This window comes from Oryctolagus cuniculus, chromosome X, assembly GCF_051225735.1.
Source record: "Oryctolagus cuniculus isolate XC-2025 breed Fujian yellow rabbit chromosome X, ASM5122573v1, whole genome shotgun sequence".
Classification (NCBI taxonomy): domain Eukaryota; kingdom Metazoa; phylum Chordata; class Mammalia; order Lagomorpha; family Leporidae; genus Oryctolagus; species Oryctolagus cuniculus.
The window spans coordinates 131,452,084-131,476,636 of record NC_142888.1 but is presented as its reverse complement, the minus strand read 5'-3'; the positions used below and the strand labels follow the sequence as shown (position 1 = coordinate 131,476,636).

Below are 24,553 nucleotides of genomic sequence, written 5' to 3'. Positions count from 1 at the left end.
GCCGTAGCAGAGAGCTGGATTGGGAGAGGAGCAGCCGGGACGAGAACCGGCGCCCATATGGGATGCCGGCACTGCAGGCAGGGCGTTCAGCTGCTGAGCCACAGCGCTGGCCCCCAGCAGGCTGATTTTTAAGCTGATAGTTCTGAATTGCCTGCGAAGGACGTTATGATACCCAAAGGGCCCTTGGCAGAGAAAGTTCCCCACTGCTGACTGATTTGATGAATCTCAGGGAATTGCAAGGAGGATAAATACAACAGAAACCAGCACCTAGGCACATTCTACAAACTCCTGGAGGGGGCGAAAAGTTGAAAAGGACTGTCTGAAATCCCGCGGAGTGAAATGAAGCACTACAGCTAGGAGGACAGTAAAGACGTTTAGCTGACTGCTCCCCACAGTGGAGTGGCAGAGACAGTGGAAAAACGACATCTCTCAAGTGTGCGAGAAGGAAAACACACATTCTCCATCCACACGTCTGTATCCGGGGAAGAGCTTCAAGAAACAAGGGTACTTTGAGATCCATGGAATCTAAGGTAAATAGTAAAAAGTCCTTCGCAGTAAAGAAGTGACGAAGCAGGATGTGCAATCTAAAGGAAACTGCTGCTAGATGGGAGCCTTGCTCTTTGGGAAAAATGGAGAACACAAAAAATGGTAAGGGCATGGATAAATATCACCAAACAGGGACTTTGTCTTGGTTTCTTTATACTAGTATGGCTTTTCAAAATAAAAGTGTAAATAATGTATAATAGAATTCGGCCACAAAAGATGAAAGGCAATATGGAAGGGGAATGAATCTATGTGGTGGGGAATTCCTTACATCTATGTTCAACATTAAGCTGAAACAGACAGTGTAAATTACAGATATATACTCCTATCTATCTATCTATCTATCTATCCATATATTTCAATCTCCACAGTGACCTCTAAAAACAATGTAAAGAGATACAGTCAAAAGGATAACAGGTAAATTACATTGAAATCTAAGAAGTATTTGAATATCAAGGTTAGAAGGAAGGAACATACAATAAAGATAGACGGGATAGAGAATAAAAGGATAGATTTAAAGGCAAGCATAGAAAAATTACCTTTAATGTAAATGGGCTAAACACAGATGGGCTTATGGTTAGAGACTGCGCAATGATACCTCATGGAAAGGGTGAACGTACGAATGTGCCAATGGTTACATTAAGGGCAGACAACGTAGAGTTAGAGAAAACGACTATCACCAGAGGTCAAAGTAATAATGGTGCAAGGGACAACCAATCAGGAATACACATTCTTCATAAGTGTTTTCTCACCTAATAACAGAGCTTCAAAATACATAAACTAAGAATGGACAGAAGAGAGGGGAAAACGGACATGGATACCCATATGTGGTTGGGAATTTTAGCAACCCACACTTACCAGTTAATAGAACAATTAAACAAGGAATCAGTAAATACACAAATCTGTATGACGTTTTCAACCACCTGTACCTCACTGATATTCATAGAACACTTTACTCAACCACTACAGAATACAGATTCTGGATAAAGGCACAGTGTACATTCATCTAGGTAGATCAAATGCTGGCAAGAAAATGAGTCTCAATGAATCTACAAGGACAGAAAATGTACATAGTATTTTCTCTGAGCACAAACTGGAATTCCATCAGAAACTAGTACGATGAATCCTCCAAATATTCAGAAATTTAACATTGTGCTTCTAAAAGCACCATGGGTCTAAGAATGGAACTCGGAGGAGATTTCAGACAGAAGAATTAAAAGCAAAACTTATTAAAATCACTCTTCAGCTATCTGAAGACAGCTGAAGAAGTGATTAGTGGAAAATGTACTGTTTGAAAGGTCTCAATGAGAAGACAAAGAAACACCAGTGTCTTAGTGTTCCATAAAAAGAAGCCAGAAAAAGAACACCAAAGTAAATCCAAAGTAACTAATCGGAAGCAGGTAATAGAAGTAAGAGCAGAAATCAATGACATCGAAGCAAAGTATGGAGAAAATGGGCACACCGCATAAATTTTAAGAGAACACGGAAATTTATAAGCCCCAAAGGGTTAATCAGGACAGCAGAGAAACTACGCTAGACATCAGTATCAGGACTGAGAGAGGGCATCACTACAGAACACACAGGCATTAACAGAACAGAGGGACTACTATAGCTATCTTTCCTCGGAAATGTTGGCAACTTACGCCAAACTGACCAATTTCCTGGGAAGAAAGCAATTCATCGAGCCTACCGCAGACTCAATAGAAAATACAAATGCCCTGCGTCCCATAAAACTTAATTAACTGTCAGGAAGCTTTCTTACAATGAAGCAAACAAAAACTTCGGGTGCAGCCCAGTGACTGCACACAGGCATTCTCGCAAACATTTAATGGACAAAAATTGCCCGTCTGTGCAGCACTGTCATCAATCAGAGGAGCAGGGAGTAGTACACAATTTGTTATACGACAAACTTGTGGTAAGTGCTTCTAAAGATTACACAAAAAAGAAAATTACCACCAAAATGCCCTTACGAACAGTGTAGCAAAGGGGCTTAAACAATTAGCAAACCCAATGCAGCAGTATATACAAAGGAAAACTTTTGCACTTCCCACTTACAGACGAGGGGCATAGATGGTTGGTGACCAGCATAGGCTGCCCATCTGTTAGGTGATTCTGCCTTTGCCTGACTCAAAGTGCACAACCCTTGCCCATGCCAATGGCCATGTAGGTGGCTGGCGGCTGTGTGAGGCACCTTGACGAGGTACAGAGGCAGGATAAGAAAGACCGTGAGTTCAGAGTGGCACTGAGGACCTGACCTTAAGTGCCTGTGTACCGTAGCTTCCAGTCCGCCGACCCACCAAAATTCTCCACAAACAGTAACAGAGGCACCTCTGTACGCTGGAGGACCAATGGTGGGGTGTGCCTGTTGCTCTAGAGGCTCCACGCCTAGGCACTTTGAGCCCTTACCACGCAGGTCCCGCTGCCACAGCAGCACTAACGCCTCCTCCTGGCCAGCCACTCCCCCAGCTCAGAGATTGGAGATGTTTCTCCCTCAACCTTCAGGGGCTTCTGGGAGCAGCGGAAAGCCCACGGAGCCTTACTTAGCACAGCGGGCCTGGGAGACCCCTGGGTTCCCGTGGGCTCATGGCTCCTCCTGTTCCAGAGCTAAACGGAGGCCTCGGGGATCAGCTCTGTGGTCTGGAGGTGGCATTTCCTGGCCCGGGGCCACGACAGCCAGAGTCAGAGAAAGCAGGTGACTGGGGTCTTTGCTACGGCCACACCTCCAGAGTGACCCCTGGGGACGGTGTGGATGGCTACCCCTGTAGGCAGCGGGCACCAGAGGGAGTCCTGGTAGTGCACCTGCAGTGAGGGGAGTTGGGGACTTCTGGCTGCAAGGATCTGGGCAGGGAGGGCTCCTGGCTGTGGGGCGGCTCTGGCTGCAGAGGAGCAGGTGACTTGTGAGGGGGAGGGGCTCTGGCAGTGGGGGGTGGTGTGGGAGGAGACTCCTAAATGGGGTTTGGGGTGGGGGTGGGGGAGATGTGTTCGCTAGGTTTCCCAGGTCAGAGTAGGGAGGGCTCCTGGCAGCAGAGTTGCAGATAGTGGTGGGAGGGGGCTCTGAGGATCCTGACTGTGTGCCGAGGTAAGAGGGGTTCTTGTGGCCAGGAGATCTCAGGGAGGCAATGCAGGACTCAGCCTCGGCAGAGGTGGGGGTCGGGGTGGGGAGCGGCAGCTGTGATGCTGGGTGGGGGGGATGTTTAGGCGTGCGCTGTAGGGGGAGGCTGGCCTCAGGCTGTGGGTGCTGGGCTGTCTGGCACCCACCTCCCTTCCTCCGCTTTGTGCTTGCTCACAGGTCCCAGTGAGACTGCACCGGTCAGCACCCTCCCCGACTGATCACACTGCCTCCCCCCAGGTCCCTGCCATGGCGCTGGAGATGCTGCTGGACTGGTGCGGCTGGATGGGCGTCAACGCCCAGAGGTCTCTGCTTATCCTGGGCATCCCTGCCGACTGTGAGGAAGAGGAATTCCAGGAGGCCGTGCACGCTGCCCTGTGGGCCCTGGGCCGCTTCCGAGTGCTTGCAGGTGTGAGTGTGTGAGTGTTGCATAGGAACGTGTGTGCACGTGTGTGGGACCACGCATATTAGTATGAGTGTGTGAGTACAGCTGTGCGAGTGTGGGAGTGTGTCATAGAATGTATGTGAGCTTGTGTGTCACTGTGGGTGTGAGTGGGTGTACGATGAGCGTGGGTGGATGTGAGGGAGTGGGGCGGGCAGCTGAATGGGTGTACACACGTGAGAGGCTCACTTGGTGGGATCGCAGTCGCTGAAGGGGTGTCACGAGGAGGTCGGGAAGGAGGCAGCCAGTGGAACAGGCCTCTTCCTCCCCACCCCGGAGCAGGGGGACCTCCGGTCTTCCCCAGATGCTGGGCTCTGCGTGGGGCCCTGTCTTCTTCAACCCTGCCCGGGGCCCGTTCTCATCTGCAAAGCTCCTGCCTTACACTGTGTTCGACTACACGGCCCTCCACACGTACTGTGCGTGGGGCCGTGTGTGGCCTGGGACCGCCAAGGGTCTCCCCTGGGCTCCCAGGGGCTGAGCTGTGTCTGACAGCGAGGCAGCTCCCTGGGACTGGAGAGGAAAGGTAGAAGAGCCCCATCCGGACCCAACTCTGGGACAGAAGCCAAGCTGAGGGGACCCAGACTGTCTCCGGACCCCGGTGGGCTGACAGAGGGCACGTTAATGCAATTTTTATTGGTTCAAACACTTTGGGGTTGTTTTGGTGGGGGCAGAGCCTTCAGATTTTTCTCTCCATACGATCAGGTTGTCTGCAACAGAGGCAATTTCACTTACTCCTACCCAGCTTGGAGGCTGTCTAGTTATTTGGTTTTCTTAGCTAATTGCTCTGGCTGGGACTTGTAGTGTTATGTTGAGTGGGGGTCCAGTACTATGCTGAAAGAGTCTTACTCCAGATCTTACAGGAAATGCTCCCACCTTCTCCCTAGGGAGCATGATCTTCACTGTGGGTTTCTCATATATGGCCTTAATTGTCTTGGGGTGTGTTTCTTCTAAAGCTAATTTGGTGCGTTTCTTTTTATCATCAAGGAATGTTGAGTTTTGCCAAGTGCGCTTCCGTCTCTGTTGGAACGATCCCTCGGCCTATGCGGTGTATCAGTTTGCTGACTCGTGCATGTCAAACCATCCCTGCGTCCCTAGGCTGCATCTATGACTATGGTGAATAGTCTTCTTAACGTGCCAGTCAGTTCAGTTTCAAATCTTGGCTAAGAAAACCTTGATGAGAGAGAGCGAAGAGGACACACATAAGAGCAAAGGTACGCTGTGTTAAGGGCTTGGGAGAATTCGTATGTTAACATGTGCACACCACCCAGAGTCATCTACAGATTCACTGCAAATTGAAAGAAAAATAAGAAAGCAAACAGCAGAAAAGGTGCGAGTGACTGAGGACAGGAGGTTTGGGTGGGAAGTGTTATTATGAACATAAAATCATATGTGTGAGATTTATGAATTTAGCTCCATTCATATAAATAAAAATATTTAAATAAAAGCATACGAGTGATATGCTTCACAGAACTACAAAAGATAATCCTGAAATGTGCATGCAATCACCCCAGGAAAGACTCCAGCTAGCCAAAGCAATATCGCAGAAAGAATGCAGCTGGAGAAGACGGCCTGGGTGGGGGTGTGTCAGGAATGACAGCCCGCCACCTTTCTGGGAGTCAAACTGCCTGGGAGAGTCCAGGGAGGGAGGTGGAAAGGGGCTCGGCAGAGTACTGGGGCGGGGGAGGGGACCAGGGTGTGTGGGGAAGGGGCAGGAGGGGGCTGTGGAGCAAGGTGGGGAAGCCCTCTCCCAGAGAGCAGATGGGGTCTGTATTTGGCTCAGTCACTCCTCTGACATGTCTCTGAGGACCTGCAGCTCCATCCTAGGGCACACATGGTCCTGGGGGCAGGCCCATGGGTGTCCCTGTACAGGGGGCAATGCCACCACCCACAGGCGCATTCCAGACCCAGGAGGTCCCTGGCAAGCTGCGGGCACAGCCCCAGGCCTGCTCCCTAACCACCTCAGCAGGCTTGGAACCCGGAGCACCTGTGCCTCGGGCTGCACCTGATGTTCCCAAGATGATGTTCCTTTGACCCATCGCCTACTGTTGGAGGCTCTCAGGCTTGTCAGCTGCTGGCCCAGGATGAGGCTGCCCCCTCACCTGTACCGTGGCTGCTCTAGGCCACCTGCTTGGTCTCCTGGGGCTCCAGTTGCACAGGGCTGAGCTGGGGGGGGGGGCCCTGCAGCCTGAGCCAGGGCCCCTCGCTCTCCAGACTTCCCATGGGACCTCGTGCTGAGGCACTGTCTCCAGGCCTAACCCCCTAACACGATATAGAGAGGGCAGATTCTCCCACTCCTCGGTTCTCAAAGCGGACGGTGGGCGCCAAATTCACATCACCCTATGAAGAAGGCCGCGTCCCGTTGAGCCTGGCTAGCCCCACCTGACGCTGGGCAAGTCTCCTCTTCCACGCCACCCCCGCCCACAGAGCGCCCCCTTCTACTGCAGCGGTTTGGAGGTTCCAAGACCGTCTGGGACTGCCACCACTGCCTTCCCGGTGCACCTGGGTTCTGGGTTCTTCCTCCTCCTCCTTCGGCCCAGCCCTTCCCAGCCCTGCTGCCGTCTGGACCCTTGCTCTGCCCACAGTAGCCAGGTCTACCCCTTGGCTCCAGCCTCTGCCTTTGCAGGAGCAACGCCCCAGAGGGCCCGCAGATGCTGTGAGCAGCGTGCTCCAGGACAGCACTAAGGAAGAAGTTGCAGGGCATTCAAATGATGCACCGGAAAACATGTCCTTAGCACGAACAAGGCTACAGTGCAGGCACGGCAGAACCAAAATGTCCCGGGACAGAAGGGATGAGGTGTGAGATGGAAAATGTGACCTTATCTCATCAGCAATTACGCTGCATATAGACGAACTGAAGTTGCGTTGCAACGTCAATAGTCCTTTAGGAAGGGAAAGCTGGCATCCCCTCGAGCTACCACTGGCCACCTAGCAGGCTGGCTGCAACCACAACCATGGACAGTGACAGGTGCCTGTGAGGCTGAAGACAAGGGGGGATTTCTGGTTAGTACTGGCGGCCACAGCAGCCCCTAAGTCCATCCGACCCGGCACACGCATAATGGCTTTGCAGCTGCAGTGGCCTTCGTGCTGCATCCTGACCCGCGCCAAACTGCTCCTCCATTCTTCGTACTCGGCTCACTCCTCCCACCTGAAGGAGCGCCCCCAGGCAGTATCCAGGGCACCGAGGGAAACGCCCTGCATCCCCCACGCCCCCGACCCACGCCTCTGATTGGCGCCGACGCATCACATCACCCTGCACTAGTTCCCCTGACTGCGCTCCGTTCTGCCGTGTGCACCGGACCCCTGGACGCACCCCCCCCCCCACACACACACCGTGCTACCATTAGAAAGCCCCAGGACTGCACTCCAGGAACCCCCACGTTCCCTCGAGCAATTCGGCGCTCGAGTTTGTCCTTACGCCATCCCCCTGGAGCCCCACTGTGGACCAGTGTGAAAACCTTCTGGGAAATTCCACAGGCCTGGTCACGGTGATCTGGAGCCATGTCCTCAATCACCGTGAGGCACTGAGGGCTGGGCTTGCGGTGACACCGGAGAACGGGCAGGCGTGTGTCCCTCAATCCTGCCTCATGGGGATGGGAGTGAGCGTGTGTGTGTTCCTTCATGTTCCTGCGAGTCTGGTGTGGCTCACCAGGAGTCTGCCCGAGTGAGGGTCCCACCCCTGTGAGGCCACAAGCCCACCTTCTGCTGCCGAAGGGCCCTGGGCAAGTTCTGTGGGCAGGGATGCAGAAGCAGGCTGGCATGGTAGGAAGTGTGAGGGCCCATCCTCCTCCCCCCCCCGCACTGCCCCCACCTCTGGAGCTCTCTGCTACCACCCCAGGCACCCCAGCCCCAGCCTAGCGGGCATGCGGGCGGCAGCCAAAGTTCGAGTGGCCAGCGGGACTTCTGGAGTGTTCTAGAAGGGGCAGGACTGAGAGCTGGCAAGGGAAACAGCTCACAGCAGGCCTGGACAGGAACAACGACCTCTCGGGATCTGGGGACAAGGGGCCGCCCTCAAACCTAAGGGTGGACCACTGACGTCAGGAATCCCCTACACTGCGGGTCCCAAAGGGGATGAGGTGCTTTAGAGCTGGTGGATCTCCAAAGGCCGAGGGCCTGGGCGCGAGGGAGGGAGGGAGGGAGGGAAGAGAGATAAGCACCACCCTGCCCTCCCTAGGAGTGGGCCCCAGGGTGACTCAGGCAGGGCCCCAGCAGGTGTTGGGAGGAGATGCCACGTGGCCTGGTGGACCTGTCCTGCCGGCAGGAGGGGTCTCGCGGACGACAGCCTGGCTGCCTGCTTCTCTCATTTGTTACCAAGGAGGAGCCCCAGGCTGAAGGAGCCCCCCCCCCACCCCCAGCGAGATGGGCGGTGAGTGGGCTCCTCCTCAGTGAAAGCAGCCCTTTCACTGACACCTCGGTGGCTGCTGGTGGGGCCGGCCCCTGTGGCAGCAGCTGGGCACACAGAGAGCAAGTGACTAATGTCCTGTGCTCCAAAAGCTACAGGGTCCCCAGAAGTGACCTGGGATGGCTCACCAGCACCCCGAGACATTGGTGTTGGTGGCAGGTATATCAGTGACCTTCAGTGAGCACTGGTTACTTCTGAGTATCTGAGGGCTGGTCACTCAGGAATGTGGTCATTGTAGCTCATTTGCCTGCTGATGCCTGTGTCTGTGCTGGGGTCAGCATCTGGTACTTGGGTTGTTTGGGTCCTGCTCAGACTGCAAGGAACTTGCAGCAACTGAAAATCATGGGGCTTAATCTCGGGGAATCCATGAGGCTCCTAACGGCCCAGCCAGTATTAAAGGATCAAGATCAAGGAGGACATTGCTGCGGTTGCCATACACAGCTTCATGTGTGGAGTGTGTAGGGGCTGTGTAGAGTACCAGAAATGCAGAGATATGGCAGTAGTCAGGTGTGAGAGTGGAGAAGCCCATGTGTCTTAGCAGCCATGCCTCTGCAGTGTGGGCAACACATGCTGAGGCATACTCTACTCAGCAGTAGTCTGTGACAGGAAAGAGGTCGCTGGCACCCGGTGCTGCTAAGGGAACCACTGCAATCCCAAGTCCAGAGTGAGGAGAAAGTAATTGGGAAGCATTGAGAGGTTCGGAGAATAGAGTGGAAAATATTCTTCTGATGAGTGAAGACGGGTCTCCATGGGCAGCTGACCCGGAGACACAGGGTTGTGCTCTGTGCTGGGCAGGCTTTTGGCCCCGCTAGTGTCACAGTCATGGAGATTTAAGGCTGAATGGTGAAGAGGAGTTTGCAGAGGGATTAAGCTTACTTTAAGTAATTAGTTGTCCTTGAGATAGGGATATTGCCTTGGAATCCCTGGTATGTTGGGGGTAATCACATATGCCTTCACAATCAGAGCTTTCCCTTTGCTTGCGAACTTGGCAGAGGGCCAAGCAGAGAGACTGGAAGCATGAGAAGGACTCAATACATTTTGCCTGCTTTGCAAATGGATAGAGGCTCATGGGAAGACCACAGAGAATCCTCAAGGAACTGACAGCAACTCTCAGGCGACAACCAGCAAGGAAATGGGTGGGGACTGCACTGGGCCACCTTGATTGTAGCCTTGTGGGCAGAGAGCCCAGTTTAGCTGGGCCTCATCTCCAGACCCAAGGCAGTTAGGCGCTGCTTTAAGTCTCAAAACTATGGCGGTTGGCTTTGCATGAATGGATGAAGCAGAAGGCAAGCTCCCCTTTTGCGTGTGCCTCTTTCTGATGGCATCCATAACTGTCAGGCCATGAAGAATGGTGGGTGCTGCATCCCTGGCTGTCTTTGGGCAACTTTCTACTGGGTTCCTAGCTCTACTCACTATTCTAGTTGCAACACTGTAAAACCCAGCAGGGTTTTATTCCTCATTTTGTCTCTTTACAAGGTCTCATTGCCTAAATTTATTAACCAAGCTCATCTTATTCCTGGCAGTGCTTCCCATCACTGCAAATTATAGCTTTAAGTGACTGCAAGGTCCCTCATTGTAGAAGATTTTAAAGTCCTGGCAGAATCTGTGTCTTCCTTCTTCTCCTGCTCCTCCTCTATACTCCTCCATCCTCTGCACTTCCAGTGCAAGGGTCTTGGAAATGATTGTAAAAGTTGCGGGTCCAGATCATTCTTCCCACCTGCATCAGAATGTGAACTCTCCCCTAGGCAGCACACCACCCACCCTGGCTTCTGAAGCATCCCACTTGGAGCTCCCCAGCATAAGACCCAGCTCCTGCAAAAATATTTTCATACCTGTGACAAGGAAAAACCACACAACAAGGAACTGTAATTTTTTTCTTCTGGAACCCATCTCTAGTTCTTATTATCATGAACCAAAATATGAAATTGGCCTCCTTGATTTGAGTCCATATTTTTACCCCATACCTCTTCTCTTTATAATTCCTGTAACTTTTGTCATTTTCTGTTGATATGGGTTGAATTGTGCCCCCACACAACTATATGTTGCAGTCCTAACCCCTAGGACCCTTAGAATGTGAACCTCATATAGAGATGGGGTCTTTACAGAGGTGACCAAGTTAAAATGAGGTCATTAGGGTGGGCCCTGGTCCCGCATGACGAGTGTCCTTATAAGTAGAGGAAATTCAGAAACACACATGTGCACACCCTCACCACACATGCATGTGCACATGCGCACACACATACACAAAGTTGCCGCAACAAAGCTCCATTAATAGGGAAGCTTAAACCCTGGACAACAGGTACAACTCATTAATTGATTTCAGGTAGTCTCAAGCTGGATCCACCATTCCTTCGTGATCATTCACTGATCTATCCTTCCCATTCAACAAAACAGAAAGAGGATTTAAAAAATTCAGATACAGAAGTTGTTAGTGCAAAAAGCTGATGTTTTACATGGATTTTTGAAAAGGTAAATACCTGTTGGAAAATTAAAAATTATCTGTTCATATCTGTGACCGCTTAACTAAGCAATACTAACTTGCCAGTTCTTTAATACCAGCAATTCTCAAACCTTTTGGTCTCAGGACCCCTTTATACTCTAGAAGTTTCTTGTGGCTTCTAAAGAGCTATTATGGATATGTATGTTCATTTATTATGTATTTAATATAGTATATATGTTACTGCACAAGGAGAGAGAGAGAGAAAGAGAGCGAGAGAGAGGCAGAGAGAGAGAGAGAGAGATATCTCTAGCTTACTGATTCACTCCACAAATGCCAGGGGCTGGACCAGGCTAAAGAGAGGGCACATTAGCAGGAAATGGAATGAGCAGTCAAACGCAGGCATTCTGATATCGGATGTGGGCATTGCAAATGGTATCTCAACTGCTGCACTCTGTATTAAACATTTTTTAAGTGAGAAATGAAAAATGTGTATTCATTTATCTAGAGTTGACAGCAATAAAACTACATATTAATGTATTTTACAAAAACTATGCAAGACACAGTTTAGTAAGAAGAGTGGAATTGGTTTTAATTTTCAGCACTCTCTGATGCTGAGAAGACAATTGGATTTTCATATTGGTTTCTGACTTCAGTCTGATATGCTTTCATACACTTAGATAACCTCCAGAAAACTCCCCATTACCCTTGGGAAAAAAAAGGACTGAGAAAAAGGCCAAAGCAGCATCATCATGAGAAGAGATTGCTTTTAGGGACTCCTGTCTGACAGGCTTTCAAAGACCTTGGGGGTTCCCAAACCCTGCCTTGAGAGCTTTCATGTTGTTCTATACTTCTTGGATGTTGTGGCCATGTGTGCTGCACAGATCCTGGGCACTGTTAGCGTTAATCAAACATTTTATGGGTTTTGTGGATATCTTTGCTCCACTTGTCCTATGTGATGCTGTTGCCCATGGAAAGTCCCTGGGAGCAGCATGGATGAGTCAACTGAGTACTGGATGCTCAGAATGAAACCAGGACTCAGCCAGGGCTATGGAGGGACTGGGAGGTCTGACTATATGGAGTCATACGTTCCTTAACACACGTTTATGCGAGCCTGATTGCTGCTATGGGAAGATTTGCAACAGAGAAAGTCAGCTCCTGTGGACATATTCAGGGCATTTCCCAAGGATGATCAGAGAACAGGACCTTATAGACTGGGCAAAGGGTATATCCAGAAACATGCAGGTAAGAAACGGTCTCCAGTATTTGGAGCCATGCTAGGCCAGTGCAGGGAGAACATGAAGGGAGCTGAGATAGAAATGTAGGAAAAACAGACTCTACATCTTCTTGGTTCTTTCAGAAATGCAATGTCTCTCCTGGTGGTTCTGATATGGAAGAAAGTGTTGTGTAATTGGTTGATCGACTGCCTGCAGTGCCAGCATCCCACATGGGTGCCAGTTTGAGTCTGGGCTGCTCTATTTCCAATCCAGCTCTCTGTTGCTGTGCCTAGGAAGGCAGCAGAGGATGGCCTAAATCTTTGCGCCCCTGCACCCACATTGGAGACATGGATGAAGCTCCTGGCTGCTGGCTTTAGCCTGGCCCAACCCTGACTGTTGCAGCCATTTGGGAAGTGATCCAGTGGATGGAAGATCTCTCTCTCTCTCTCTCTGCAATTCAAGTAAAAAAAAATCTTTAAAAAAACAGAAGGTTCTGGAGCCACTGCAGTTGAACATTGGGTTAAGGAATGCAATGATTTGTGTGAATGTTTGCCTGGGTCCCAAGTCCAGTTCTACCACTTTAGTAGCCTTATGACTCCAAGAAATGCTCTTTGACTCCCAGAGGAGTGCAAGAAGTGTCAACGGGAGGGCATGTATGCAGCACTCATGCCAGCTGGCTGCTTCTGTGAGTATTCCCATGTGGGGAATCCTTGCTCCCCAGCCCTTCCCTTGGACATAGCTGCCTTTGATGTGAGACTGGGTGAATTCAAGCATCCTCCTTCCCTCAGCCTACTTGTCTTTTGGTGGTTATGCACTTCACCTCAACAATCACCATTCCCTTCCCTTTTCTGGACCTCAATTTCCCCATTGGTAGAATGGGGATCATACAATGCACTATGGGGTGGAGCAAGAAAGAAACCACACTGCAAGAGCTAGTGTGTCCTACACATTAGTGACCACCTCTCTCTCAGTCCTGTTCATTGCTATGGGGATTCTCCGCGTGTCTCCACAGTCATACTCTGCAGAAGCCATTCTTGATGTGCAGAACACCATGGCCATGGATGAACAAGTAACATCTGCATGTGGTAAGAAGGAACATCAGTGAAAGTGTCATTGGGGAGTGGATTCATTGTTACTGAATATATGGAGAAAGAGGAGAGAAGTTGGGTGACTTGAGATGACATAGGCACAGGTGACATGGACCGGGAGGAGGCAGAGCTTCACAGTAATTGCAATAGCAGAAGCAAACATTGATCACGAAGCCTGTATTAAGCATTCTGGTGGGTTACTTTGTAGACATCTCACAAAATTCCAGTAGCCATTTCTTAGATGAAGTAGAGACAGACAGGTTGGGAGGCTTGCCAAGGTTATGCAACTGGTATTTGTTAGTTCTGGAAATTAAAATCCACGCATCCTCCTTATACATGCTACATTTCCATAATTCTTCAGGAGGTTTTTCAGCAGTTCTAGCCAGGAGATATTTGGAAATGAGATTCTATTCTATGCTATCAGGAATTCAGGCACCTTGGCAAGCTTGTGGGAAAATAATAGGGTCAGCTTTTAGCATTTTAACAGTTGTTTTACAAGTGATATTGCAAAGCAAATGCCTTCTACGCAGCTGGAAACAGGACCAGAGGTCAGAAGACCAATGGGATAGTCAATTCAAGGGTCCTGAGGCAGAAACTAAATAAAGCAAGGACCAGTTGAAGCCTCAATAAATATATTCATTCAATCCTGTTGCCTTTTAGTAACATTCTGTGGCTATGTTGTGCTTTTTTTTATTTTACTTTTTTTGACAGGCAGAGTTAGACAGTAAGAGAGAGAGAGCGAGACAGAGAGAAAGGTCTTCCTTCCGTTGGTTCTCCCCCCAAATGGCCGCTACGGCCAGCACTGCACCGATCTGAAGCCAGGAGCCAGGTGCTTCCTCCTAGTCTCCCATGGGGTGCAGGGCCCAAGCACTTGGGCCATCCTCCACTGCCTTCCCGGGCCACAGCAGAGAGCTGGACTGGAAGAGGAGCAACCGGACAGAATCCAGCACCCCAACCCTGACTAGAACCTGGGGTGCCAGCACTGCAAGCAGAGGATTAGCCAAGTGAGCCGCGGTGCTGGCTTATGTTGTGCTTTTTAAATAACATTATTTGAGAAGAAGAGAGATGGAGACATGAATATAGATAGATATGGATAGACAGATGATGGATAGATAGAGGAACTCCCATCTGCTTGAACAGGATTGAGGCTGGGAGTCAGAAACTCAATCCAAGTCTCCCACATGGGTAGGCAGCGAGAACCCAATCACTTGAGCCACCACAGCTAAATCTTAGGGTCTGCATTATCAGAAAGCTAAATTCAAGAGCCAGAGATGGGGATTGAACCTAGGTACTCTGATGTGGGACCTGGGGACCCTAAATGGCATCTGAACACCTACGCCAAAGCTCATTCCTCTGTTGCTCTGAAACTTGCTTCAAATTCTTGAATCCATAGGGCAAGGCTTTGGAGCAGATGAACCCGGATTCACACCCATCTTTGCCCATTTTTACTTACATTGTTAACTGGGCCACTCGTTGGAGAGAGAAAGAGAGAATATTTTCTGCCCTCTGATTCATTCCCCAGATGGACACAACAATCAGTGCTGGGCCAGGATGAAGCCAGGAGCCAGGAGCTTTATCCAGTCTCACATATGGGTGGCAGGGGCCAAAGCACTTGGGCTATATTCCACTGCTTTTCCCAGGCCATTATCAGGGAGCTGGATCAGAAATGCAGCAGCCAGGACACAAACCAGTGCTTTACCTCTGATGCTACAATGCCAGTGCGAAAGGGTCTTTTCATCCCAAGATTCTGGAGTTTGTTGAACAACCCTGTATTATCTGTAATCTTTTTGTCTATTATTCATAGATTTTGTATCCTCTTAATCTTTGCATAACAAGGAGCTTTAATCTTTCTTGCTACGTTCTAGCCATAAAAGATGCATTGCTGTGACTTTCTTTTTTTAAACTTTATTTCATAAAATAAATTTCCAAAATACAACGTTTGGATTATAGCAGCTTTTTCCCCCCCATAACCACCCTCCCACCCTCAACCATCCCATCTCACACTCCCTCTCCCATCCCATTCTTCATCAAGATTCATATTCAATTATCTCTATTATACAGAAGAACAATTTAGTATATACTAAGTAAAGATTTCAACAGTTTGCACCCACACAGAAACACAAAGTATAAAGTACTGTTTGAGTACTAGTTATACCGTTAATTCACATAGTACAACACATTAAGGACAGAGATCCTACATGGGGAGTAAGTGCACAGTGACTCCTGTTGTTGATTCAACAATTGACACTCTTATTTATGGCAACAGTAATCACCCGAGGCTCTTGTCATGAGCTGCCAAGGCTACGGAAGCCTCTTGAGTCCACAAACTCCAATCTTATTTAGACAAGGCCATATTCAAAGTGAAAGTTCTCTCCTCCCTTCAGAGAAAGGTACTTCCTTCTTTGATGGCCCATTCTTTCTGCTGGGGTCTCACTCGCAGAGATCTTTCATTTAGGTCATTTTTTTTTCCAGAGTGTCTTGGATTTCCATGCCTGAAATACTCTCATGGGCTTTTCAGCCAGATTCGAATGCCTTAAGGTCTGATTCTGAGGCCAGAGTGCTGTTTAGGACATCTGCCATTCTATGAGTCTGCTGTGTATCCCACTTCCCATGTTGGATCATTCTCTCCCTTTTTAATTCTATCAGTTAGTATTAGCAGACACTAGTCTTGTTTATGAGATCTTTTTGACACTTAATGCTACCATTATGATCAATTATGAACTGAAACTGATCACTTTGACTAGTGAGATGGCATTGGTACATGCCACCTTGATGGGATTGAATTAGAATCAATCCCCTGGCACATTTTTAGCTCTACCATTAGGGGCAAGTCTGAGTGAGCATGTGCCGAACTGTACATCTACTCCCTCTCTTATTCCCACTCTTATATTTAACAGGGATCACTTTTCAATTAAATTTAAACACCTATAAATAATTGTGTGTTAATTACAGAGTTCAACCAATGTTACTAAGTAGAACAAAAAATACTAAAAGGAATAAAGTAGTAAGTAGTTCCTCGACAGTCAGGACAAGGGCTGATCAAGTCATTGTTTCTCATGGTGTCCATTTCACTTCAACAGGTTTCCTTTTAGGTGGGTTAGTGTCCCTTTTTTCCCCATATCCTCTCCAGCATCTGTTGTTGGTAGATTTCTGATTGTGGGCCATTCTAACCGGGGTGAGGTGAAACCTCATTGTTGTTTTGATTTGCATTTCCCTGATCGCTAGTGATCCTGAACATTTTTTCATGTGTCTGTTGGCCATTTGGATTTCCTCTTTTGAAAAATGACTATTTAGGTCCTTGGCCCATCTCTTAAGTGGGTTGCTTGTTTTGTTGTTGTGGAGTTTCTTGATCTTTTTGTAGATTCTGGTTATTAATAATTTATCTGTTGCGTAATTTGCAAATATTTTTTCCCATTTTGTCGGTTGCCTCTTCACTTTCCTGACTGTTACTTTTGCAGTACAGAAACTTCTCAATTTGATGCAATCCCAAATGTTAATTTTGGCTTTGACTGCCTGTGCCTCTGGGGTCTTTTCCAAGAAGTCTTTGCCTGTGCCTATGTCTTGCAAGGTTTCTCCAATGCTCTCTAATAAGGTGATGGTGTTGGGTCATAGATTTAGGTCTTTAATCCATGTTGAGTGGATTTTTGTGTAAGCTGTAAGGTAGGGGTCTTGCTTCATGCTTCTGAACATGGAAATCCAGTTTTCCCAGCACCATTTGTTGAACAGACTGTCCTTACTCCAAGGATTGGTTTTGGATTCTTGATCAAATATAAGTTGGCTGTAGATATTTGGATTGATTTCTGGTGTTTCTATTCTGTTCCATTGGTCTATCCATTTGTTTCTGTACCAGTACCATGCTGTTTTGATTACAACTGCCCTGTAGTATGTCCTGAAATCTGGTATTGTGATGCCTCCAGCTTCGTTTTTGTTGTACTAGATTGCTTTAGCTATTTGAGGACTCCTGTTCCTCCATATGAATTTCAGCATCATTTTTCCACATCTGAGAAGAATGTCTTTGGTATTTTGATTGGTATTGTATTGAATCCATAAATTGCTTTTGGAAGAGTGGATATTTTGATGATATTTATTCTTCCAATCCATGAGCATGAAAGATTTTTCCATTTTTTGGTATCCTCTTCTATTTCTTTCTTCAAGATTTTGTAATTCTCATAGTAGAGATCTTTGACATCCTTGGTTAAGTTTATTCCAAGATATTTGGTTATTTTTGCAGCTATTGTGAATGGGATTGATCTTAGAAGTTCTTTCTCAGTCATGACATTGCCTGTGTATACAAAGGCTGTTGATTTTTCTGCATTGATTTTATATCCTGCCACTTTGCCAAACTCTTCTATGAGTTCCAATAGTCTCTTAGTAGAGTTCTTTGGATCCCCTAAATAAAGAATCATATCATCTGCAAAGAGGGATACTTTGAGTTCTTCCTTCCCAATTTGTATCCCTTTAATTTCTTGTTCTTGCCTAATGGCTCTGGCTAAAACTTCTAGAACTATATTGAATAGCAGCGGTGAGAGTAGGCATCCCTGTCTGGTGCCAGATCTCAGTGGAAATGCTTCCAACTTTTCCCCATTCAATAGGATGCTGGACGTGGGTTTTTCATAAATTGCTTGGATTGTACTGAGGAATGTTCCATCTATACCCAATTTGCTTAGAGTTTTCATCATGAAAGGGTGTTGTGTTTTATCAAATGCTTTCTCTGCATCTATTGAGATGACCATATGGTTTTTCTTCTGCAGTTTGTTAATGTGGTGCATCACATTGATTGATTTGCGAACACTGAACCATCCCTGCGTACTAGGGATAAATCCCACTTGGTCTGGTGGATGATCTTTCTGATGTGTTGTTGCATTCTATTGGCCAGAATTTTATTGAGGATGTTTGCGTCTATGTTCATCAGGGAAATTGGTCTGTAATTCTCTCTCTGCTGCGTCTTTTTCAGGTTTAGGAATTAAGGTGATGCTGGCTTTATGGAAAGAATTTGGGAGGATTCCCTCTTTTTCAAATGTTCTGAATAGTTTGAGAAGAATTGGAGTTAGTTCTTCTTTAAATGTCTGGTAGAATTCAGCAGTGAATCCATCTGGTCCCAGGCTTTTCTTTGTTGGGAGGGCCTTTATTACTGATTCAATTTCTGACTCGATTATGGGTCTGTTTATGTTTTCTATGTTTTCTTTTTTATTTATTTATTTATTTATTTATTTTTATTTTTATTTTTTTGACAGGCAGAGTGGACAGTGAGAGAGAGAGAGACAGAGAGAAAGGTCTTCCTTTGCCGTTGGTTCACCCTCCAATGGCCGCCACAGCCGGTGTGCTGCAGCCAGCGCACCGCACCGATCTGATGGCAGGAACCAGGTGCTTCTCCTGGTCTCCCATGGGGTGCAGGGCCCAAGGACTTGGGCCATCCTCCACTGCACTCCCTGGCCACAGCAGAAAGCTGGCCTGGAAGAGGGGCAACCAGGACAGAATCCGGCGCCCCGACAGGGACTAGAACCCGGTGTGCTGGCGCCGCAAGGCGGAGGATTAGCCTAGTGAGCCACGGTGCTGGCCTCTCTGTTTTCATGGTTCAATTTAGGTACGTGTATGTGTCCAGGAATCTACCCATTTCTGATAGATTTCCCTGTTTGCTGGCATACACCTCTTTGTAGCAATTTCTGATGACTCTATTTCTTTGGTGTCTGTTGTTGCATTCCGTTTTTCATCTCTGATTTTATTGATTTGGGTTTTTTCTATCCTTTTTTTAGTAAGTTGGGCTAATGGGGTGTCAATTTTGTTTATTTTTTCAAAAAAAAGCTCTTCATTTTGCTGATCTTTTGTATTTTTTTTTCAATTCTGTTGATTTCTTCTCTAATTTTAATTATTTCTCTTCTCTTGCTAGATTTGGGCCTGGTTTGCTGCAGTTTTTCTAGATCCTTGAGATGAATTGATAGCTCATTTATTTGGTGCCTTTCCAATTTCTTGATGTAGACACCTATTGCTATAAACTTTCCTCTTAACACTGCTTTTGCTGTATCCCATAAGTTTTGATATGTGTGTTATTATCCTCATTTACTTCCAGAAAGTTTTTGATTTCTCTTTTGATTTCTTCTATGACCCAGTGTTCATTCAGGAGCATGTTGTTCAGTCTCCATGTGTTTGCATATGCTCTAGGGATTCCTGAGTTGCTAATTTCCAACTTCATTCCACTGTGGTCTGAGAAGATGCATGGTATGATTTCAATTCGCTAGTTTTAAAGCTAATCTTTATCAAAGCATGGCCTGGAAGTCTCAGCTTCCTTTTCTGTTTTCCATGGACATGTAGTGTGAATGATGACCTTGGTGTCTCCATTCACATCACTTTCTGATGCTTTCTATACTGGTTTTGGTTGAATTGGGTCTTCACCCAAAGAGATCTTAAAGTCCTAATCCCCAGATCCCTAGGATGGAAGACCATTTGGAAATAGGCTTCTCTAGAGAGTTGAAGTGAGTCCATGAGGGTAGTCCCTGCTCAAACGTGGTCACAGAAGTTGACATACACAAACTGAAGAAGATGTGAAGATAGAGGATACAGCCATATAAAGATGGAGGCAGAGGCTGGAGTGATGAATTTCCAAGCCAAGAAATGGCAAAGATTTCAGGGAAGCACCAAAAAGTGGAAGAGGCTAAGAAGGAGCCTACTCTAGAGCCTTTTGTGGGGAGCACAGCTCTTCTGACACCTTGATTTTAGACTTCTCGTTCCCAGAAAAGGGAGAAAATAAATTTCTGTGGTTTAAGATATCCAGGCTGTGCCATATCCAGACTACACGAAATATCATCTTGAGAATTCTGTCTGCACTTCCTGATGGCAGACACATGGAAGGGAGTGCCTGTGTGCCAAGGGTACATTCTCTGCTCTGCGGTTTCTGTCACCTTATGCTCCATCTGTACTCTTACTTTAGCCATTAGGGTGCCTTTTCTACCCTGGGCTGCCCCACTCATTACCCCTACCACTCATAGTGGCCAGTTCATACTGTACCAGTTCATGTTCTCATCAGTAGCTCAAGTGATTTTTTCCAAATTTCATCAACATTTGGTGGCCTGCCTGAGAAGAGGCTGTCAGACACCACTGCCTTACGTATTTAGCCCTGTGAAGAAGTACCAGAGAGTCTTATTTGATTTTGTTTTTTTTTTAAGATTGATTTATCTGAAAGGCAGAGCTACGGAGGGAGAGAGAGAGAGAGAAAGAGAGAGAGAGAGAGGTCTTCTATCCACTGATTCACTCCCCAAATGGCCACAATGGCCAGGGCTGATCCAGCAGCCAGGAGCTTCCTCTGGTTCTCCCACGTTAGTGGAGGGGCCCAAGGACTTGGAACACCTACTGCTTTCCCTGGTGCTTTAGTAAAGAGTTGGATAGGAAATGGGGCAGCCAGGACTTGAACTGGCGCCTATATGGAATGCTGGCATTGCAGGAACTGGCTTAACCCACTACATCACAACATCGGCCTCCAGAGACTCTTATTTACAGGCAACATAAAAAAAAGCCCTTGTGTTTATTTAGGTCTCTAAAACCCTGTCTGCCATTGCCCAATAAATGCAGAGAAGAATAAAAAATGCTGTCGCCTAAGCCAAGGTGGGGCACACTTTTCTTTAAAGGGAAGATAGCATGGATTTTCTGTCATAAATCCTCCACGCTGGGGTTTGTAATGTGAAAGCAGCCATAAGCAACACACCACATGTCCAGAAGAGTCTGCAGTCATAAAAAGATAAGAACCACCAATCCAAATAATTTCTGTCCCAAGACTGAGGAAGTATTTCCCCATCCCATTTGGGAGGGCCAGTCCTGGGGGAGCACTACCAGGAATATCATGGCAATCCTCCATGTGGACTACTTGGCCATCCTCCACGTGGTGGATAAATGCCAAATCCTTCCTTGCATAAAGTCTAATCCCTTCTCTTGCTCTCATTGAAGCCTACTATTAAAAGCAAGTATCTTTCAAAAACATTACGAAGATTTTGTTCTCACTTTTTTCCATACTCAGCCTGGAAGAGTGAGAGCTGCCCACCTGCCTGCCATAGACCTGATGCTAGTCCTTCTGGACAGCCGTTTCTGGATGATGTGCTCCCTCTGATGTGAATCTTTTCAAGCGCTCACACATTCTAAGAACAACAAGAAGTAGCAGATTTTATTGCTCTTATTGCCCCAAGATGTGGGAGTGCCTCCTCCTTAAGTGGGCACAGGAAGGAGACTCTAGCTTTTTTTATGGGAACAATGGTAGGTCCCAGTTCTGAGTGCTTAGGGTAAGGAACCTACAGAGGATCTGTTCTCCAGTCCCACAGCCCTTACCATAAGATAATAGCAAGGATGATGATCTAGCAACACTGGCCTCTGCATATGCTTCTGGCCTCCTGAGATGAGTAGGTGCATAGTGTTTTCCTTTAATGATTGCTTATGTGCTTTCTCAATTGCTGAGTGGATTTGCAGCTGCTTAGGGTGGTGTAGCCAACACAGAGAGAAAGAAATCAAGAGTGTGAGGAAGTGAGTGAGCAGGACTGAGGGTAGAGCTGGGTTTGGGTACCACTCTGTAAGCCTCAGTTTCCCCTTTGTGAATGGAGATAATAATCATGCCTTTCAGAGGGGCTTACATGCAGGAAGCAAGTAGAATGACCTGATGTGAAGTGCTGCACATAAAATCAGCCATTGTTATTTGGTGCAGGACCAAAAAATTTAGGCAGCCACTAAACATACACAGGAAAACAACTAAGAAATGTTATTTGCTGATTATATAAGCCATTTGTTGTTATTACTGAAAATCAAATGCCATCCATAATCTTGAAACCTAGCTCTAATGCCAGCATATTATTTCCTTTTAGTCCATTTTTTAGAAGGGTGTGTGTAAGTGCTTGTGTGTAAAGATATGTGTGTGAAGATGTGGGCATGCATGCATGTGCATGTCTTTAATCTTTTAATCATTTGGATTATGCATACTTAGTTTTTATTCTTTTCACCAAACTACCTTCTTAATTTTCTTATGACAATGAAAATGCCCTAAAATCTTTTTCATAGCCAAATAAGAACTTTTCACATTATAGTATAGCTTTGTATCAACAAAAAGGCCTTGTTGGTCATTTTGGCTTTCTCCTGCTTCCACTGTTAGCCGTGATGCTGCAGTGAACACCTTCTATGTAAATCTTTATTCTGAATCTCTGTTTATTATTTTGGGATAGATACTACATGTTGCCCTAATGGCTCATTGAATTAATGCATTTTGAGGTTTTCATTAAACATCATCAGATTGTTTTCTAGAAAATTTGTTCCAAATTACAGTAGAATGGGTAGTATTTCAGTGAGATTACTTCCGAACATGATGACCTTTACACTATCTGCTAGTTTGATGGGTAAAAAATGACATATTGTTTGAACTCAAATTTGCATTTGATTATTGGTGAATCTGGATATTGTTTGATATATTAATTGGTAGGTTACTCTCCTGTGAATTGTGCTTTCTTTTTCTTTTCCTTTTCCCTGTTTTCCTTGTCAGGCCACAGTAGTTTTGTTCCTTTTTTTTTTGAAATTAAAAATTATTTCTGTTATTTATTTCAAGGGCAGAGGGACAGAGAAAGACAGACACGCAGAGAAAAATCTCATCTCCTGCTGGTTCAGCCTGCAACAACTGGGGTGAGCTAGGTCAAAACCAAGAGCAGGAACTCAAACCAGGTCATCCATGTGGATAGCAGAGACCTAAGTGTTTGAGCCATTACCCGCTTCCTCCTAGGGTGCATATTAACAGAAAGCTGGATTAGAAGTGAAGATGGGGCTTGATCCCAGGGACTAGGATATGGGATACAGGTGTCCCAACATGTGTCTTAACTGCTGCACCAAATGCCTACCCTAGGCATTTGTTCTCGATTCTTACAAGTTCTATATGTAGGGACAGCAGCCCGGGCATCACCTGGAGCTTGCTAGGAGTTCAAACTCTTGGGCTGCTTCCCAGATTTACTGTGTGAGCACCAGCACCAGTGAGATCACATTTAAGCTGGAGAAATATGGGTTTCAATACAGTAGCTCTCAGCCTTGGTTGCACAGAGACATGTGATCAGGGCTTTTAGCTTGTACTGGCCCTGGACCCCATCCCAGGAGCATTGCGGTGGAATCTTGGGCTTTGTGCCTAGGTGTCTGTGATTTCTCAAATCTCCCAGGTGGCTGTGAAGCATTTAGCTAGTGAAGACTGTGCAAGTTTCCTATGTAGATGGTCTCCAGGTTGCACCTGCAGAAGCATGTGGGGGCTTGGTGAAAAGGCACATACCTGAGCCCAACGTCCAGACTGGACTCTTTGGAAACAGAGTTGAACTCAGACTACATTTTGAGGAAACTTGGCAATGGGGGATGAAGTGCAATCTGCCAGAATCTCAGTAACTGGTGTCTTGGGTCATGTAGCTTCTGGAAGTCTCTTTGAAAAAAATGCTAAAACAGAATTTTTGTAAGTAAGTGACACGAGGGCAGCGGCTGAAGGCAGAATATGAAAACTTCTCAGACATTAGGAAGCAGTAAATGCTGGCATTGTGACCCATAACTAGCAACTGTGTGTGTTTATTTTTGAAATGTGTTTTGAACTGTCAAAATCTCCATACAAGTTCGGGTTTATGTTGGTCTTGCACTTACTAGTCAGATTAAGAACTAATGTACAAAGGTTCAGATGAAACATTGGTTTTTGACAGCCAGAGCCAGTTTGCTGCTTGGGAATGATGGAAGAACATTGCACATGATCCACAACTGAAGTTTGGAGGCTCTGCCCAAGGCAGAAAAGAAGATCCTGGATGTAGAGGAAAGGCCAGTGCAGAGATCTTCTTTTCTAGGGTGAAGTTTGATGAAGATGCTCGAGCTTGTGAAATCTGCTGGACAGCTAGTTCACATCCAGCACAACTTTATTTCAGAGACTAGAATCCTCAGTCAAAGCCAGTAAGAGAAAACTTACTAGGACAAGCATAGTTGCACATTTGTGTATTGTAGTTGCAATTGAACAAATATGGGGTGGGCATCACTTTACCTGCTCTATAAGCTTGTGTTAAACCTGTACACCAGGCAGGTACTGGGGATGTGAAAAGACCCAAGGCTGTCCATCAGCAGACGAATGAATGAACAAATCGTGGCTCCTACACACAATGAGATATTATTCAGCTGTGGAAAAGAGGGGAATTCTTTTTTTCTTTTTTGACAGGCAAAGTTAGACAGTGAGAGAGACAGAGAGAAAGGTCTTCTGTTGGTTCACCCCGCAATGGCCACTGCGGCCAGCACGCTGCACCAATCTGAAGCCAAGAGCCAGGTGCTTCCTCCTGGTCTCCCATGGGGTGCAG

General features: G+C 46.8%; 1 protein-coding gene across 2 annotated transcripts; it reads left to right on the top strand.

The window, feature by feature from the left end:
• Positions 1-267: 267 nt before the first annotated feature.
• LOC149119767 (paraneoplastic antigen Ma3 homolog) lies at positions 268-5,533 on the top strand. Of its 2 annotated transcripts, none has more exons than XR_016227889.1 (3): positions 268-648; positions 3,893-4,061; positions 5,079-5,533. XR_016227889.1 is itself a non-coding variant. In XM_089324109.1 (3 exons), exons 1-3 carry the CDS (start codon positions 519-521, stop codon positions 5,213-5,215), a joined length of 318 nt encoding a protein of 105 aa, XP_089180235.1. In that variant the 5' UTR covers positions 268-518; the 3' UTR covers positions 5,216-5,533. The 2 variants fall into 2 exon arrangements, 1 of the variants encoding a protein (XP_089180235.1); XM_089324109.1 differs by having other exon boundaries at positions 268-530.
• The last annotated feature ends 19,020 nt before the right edge of the window (positions 5,534-24,553 follow it).

Excerpts from the sequence above, each read along its gene's own strand:
- LOC149119767 (XM_089324109.1), top strand. Across the intron at positions 4,062-5,078 it reads CCGCTTCCGAGTGCTTGCAG|GAATGTTGAGTTTTGCCAAG; the intron begins GTGTGAGTGTGT and ends TTTATCATCAAG.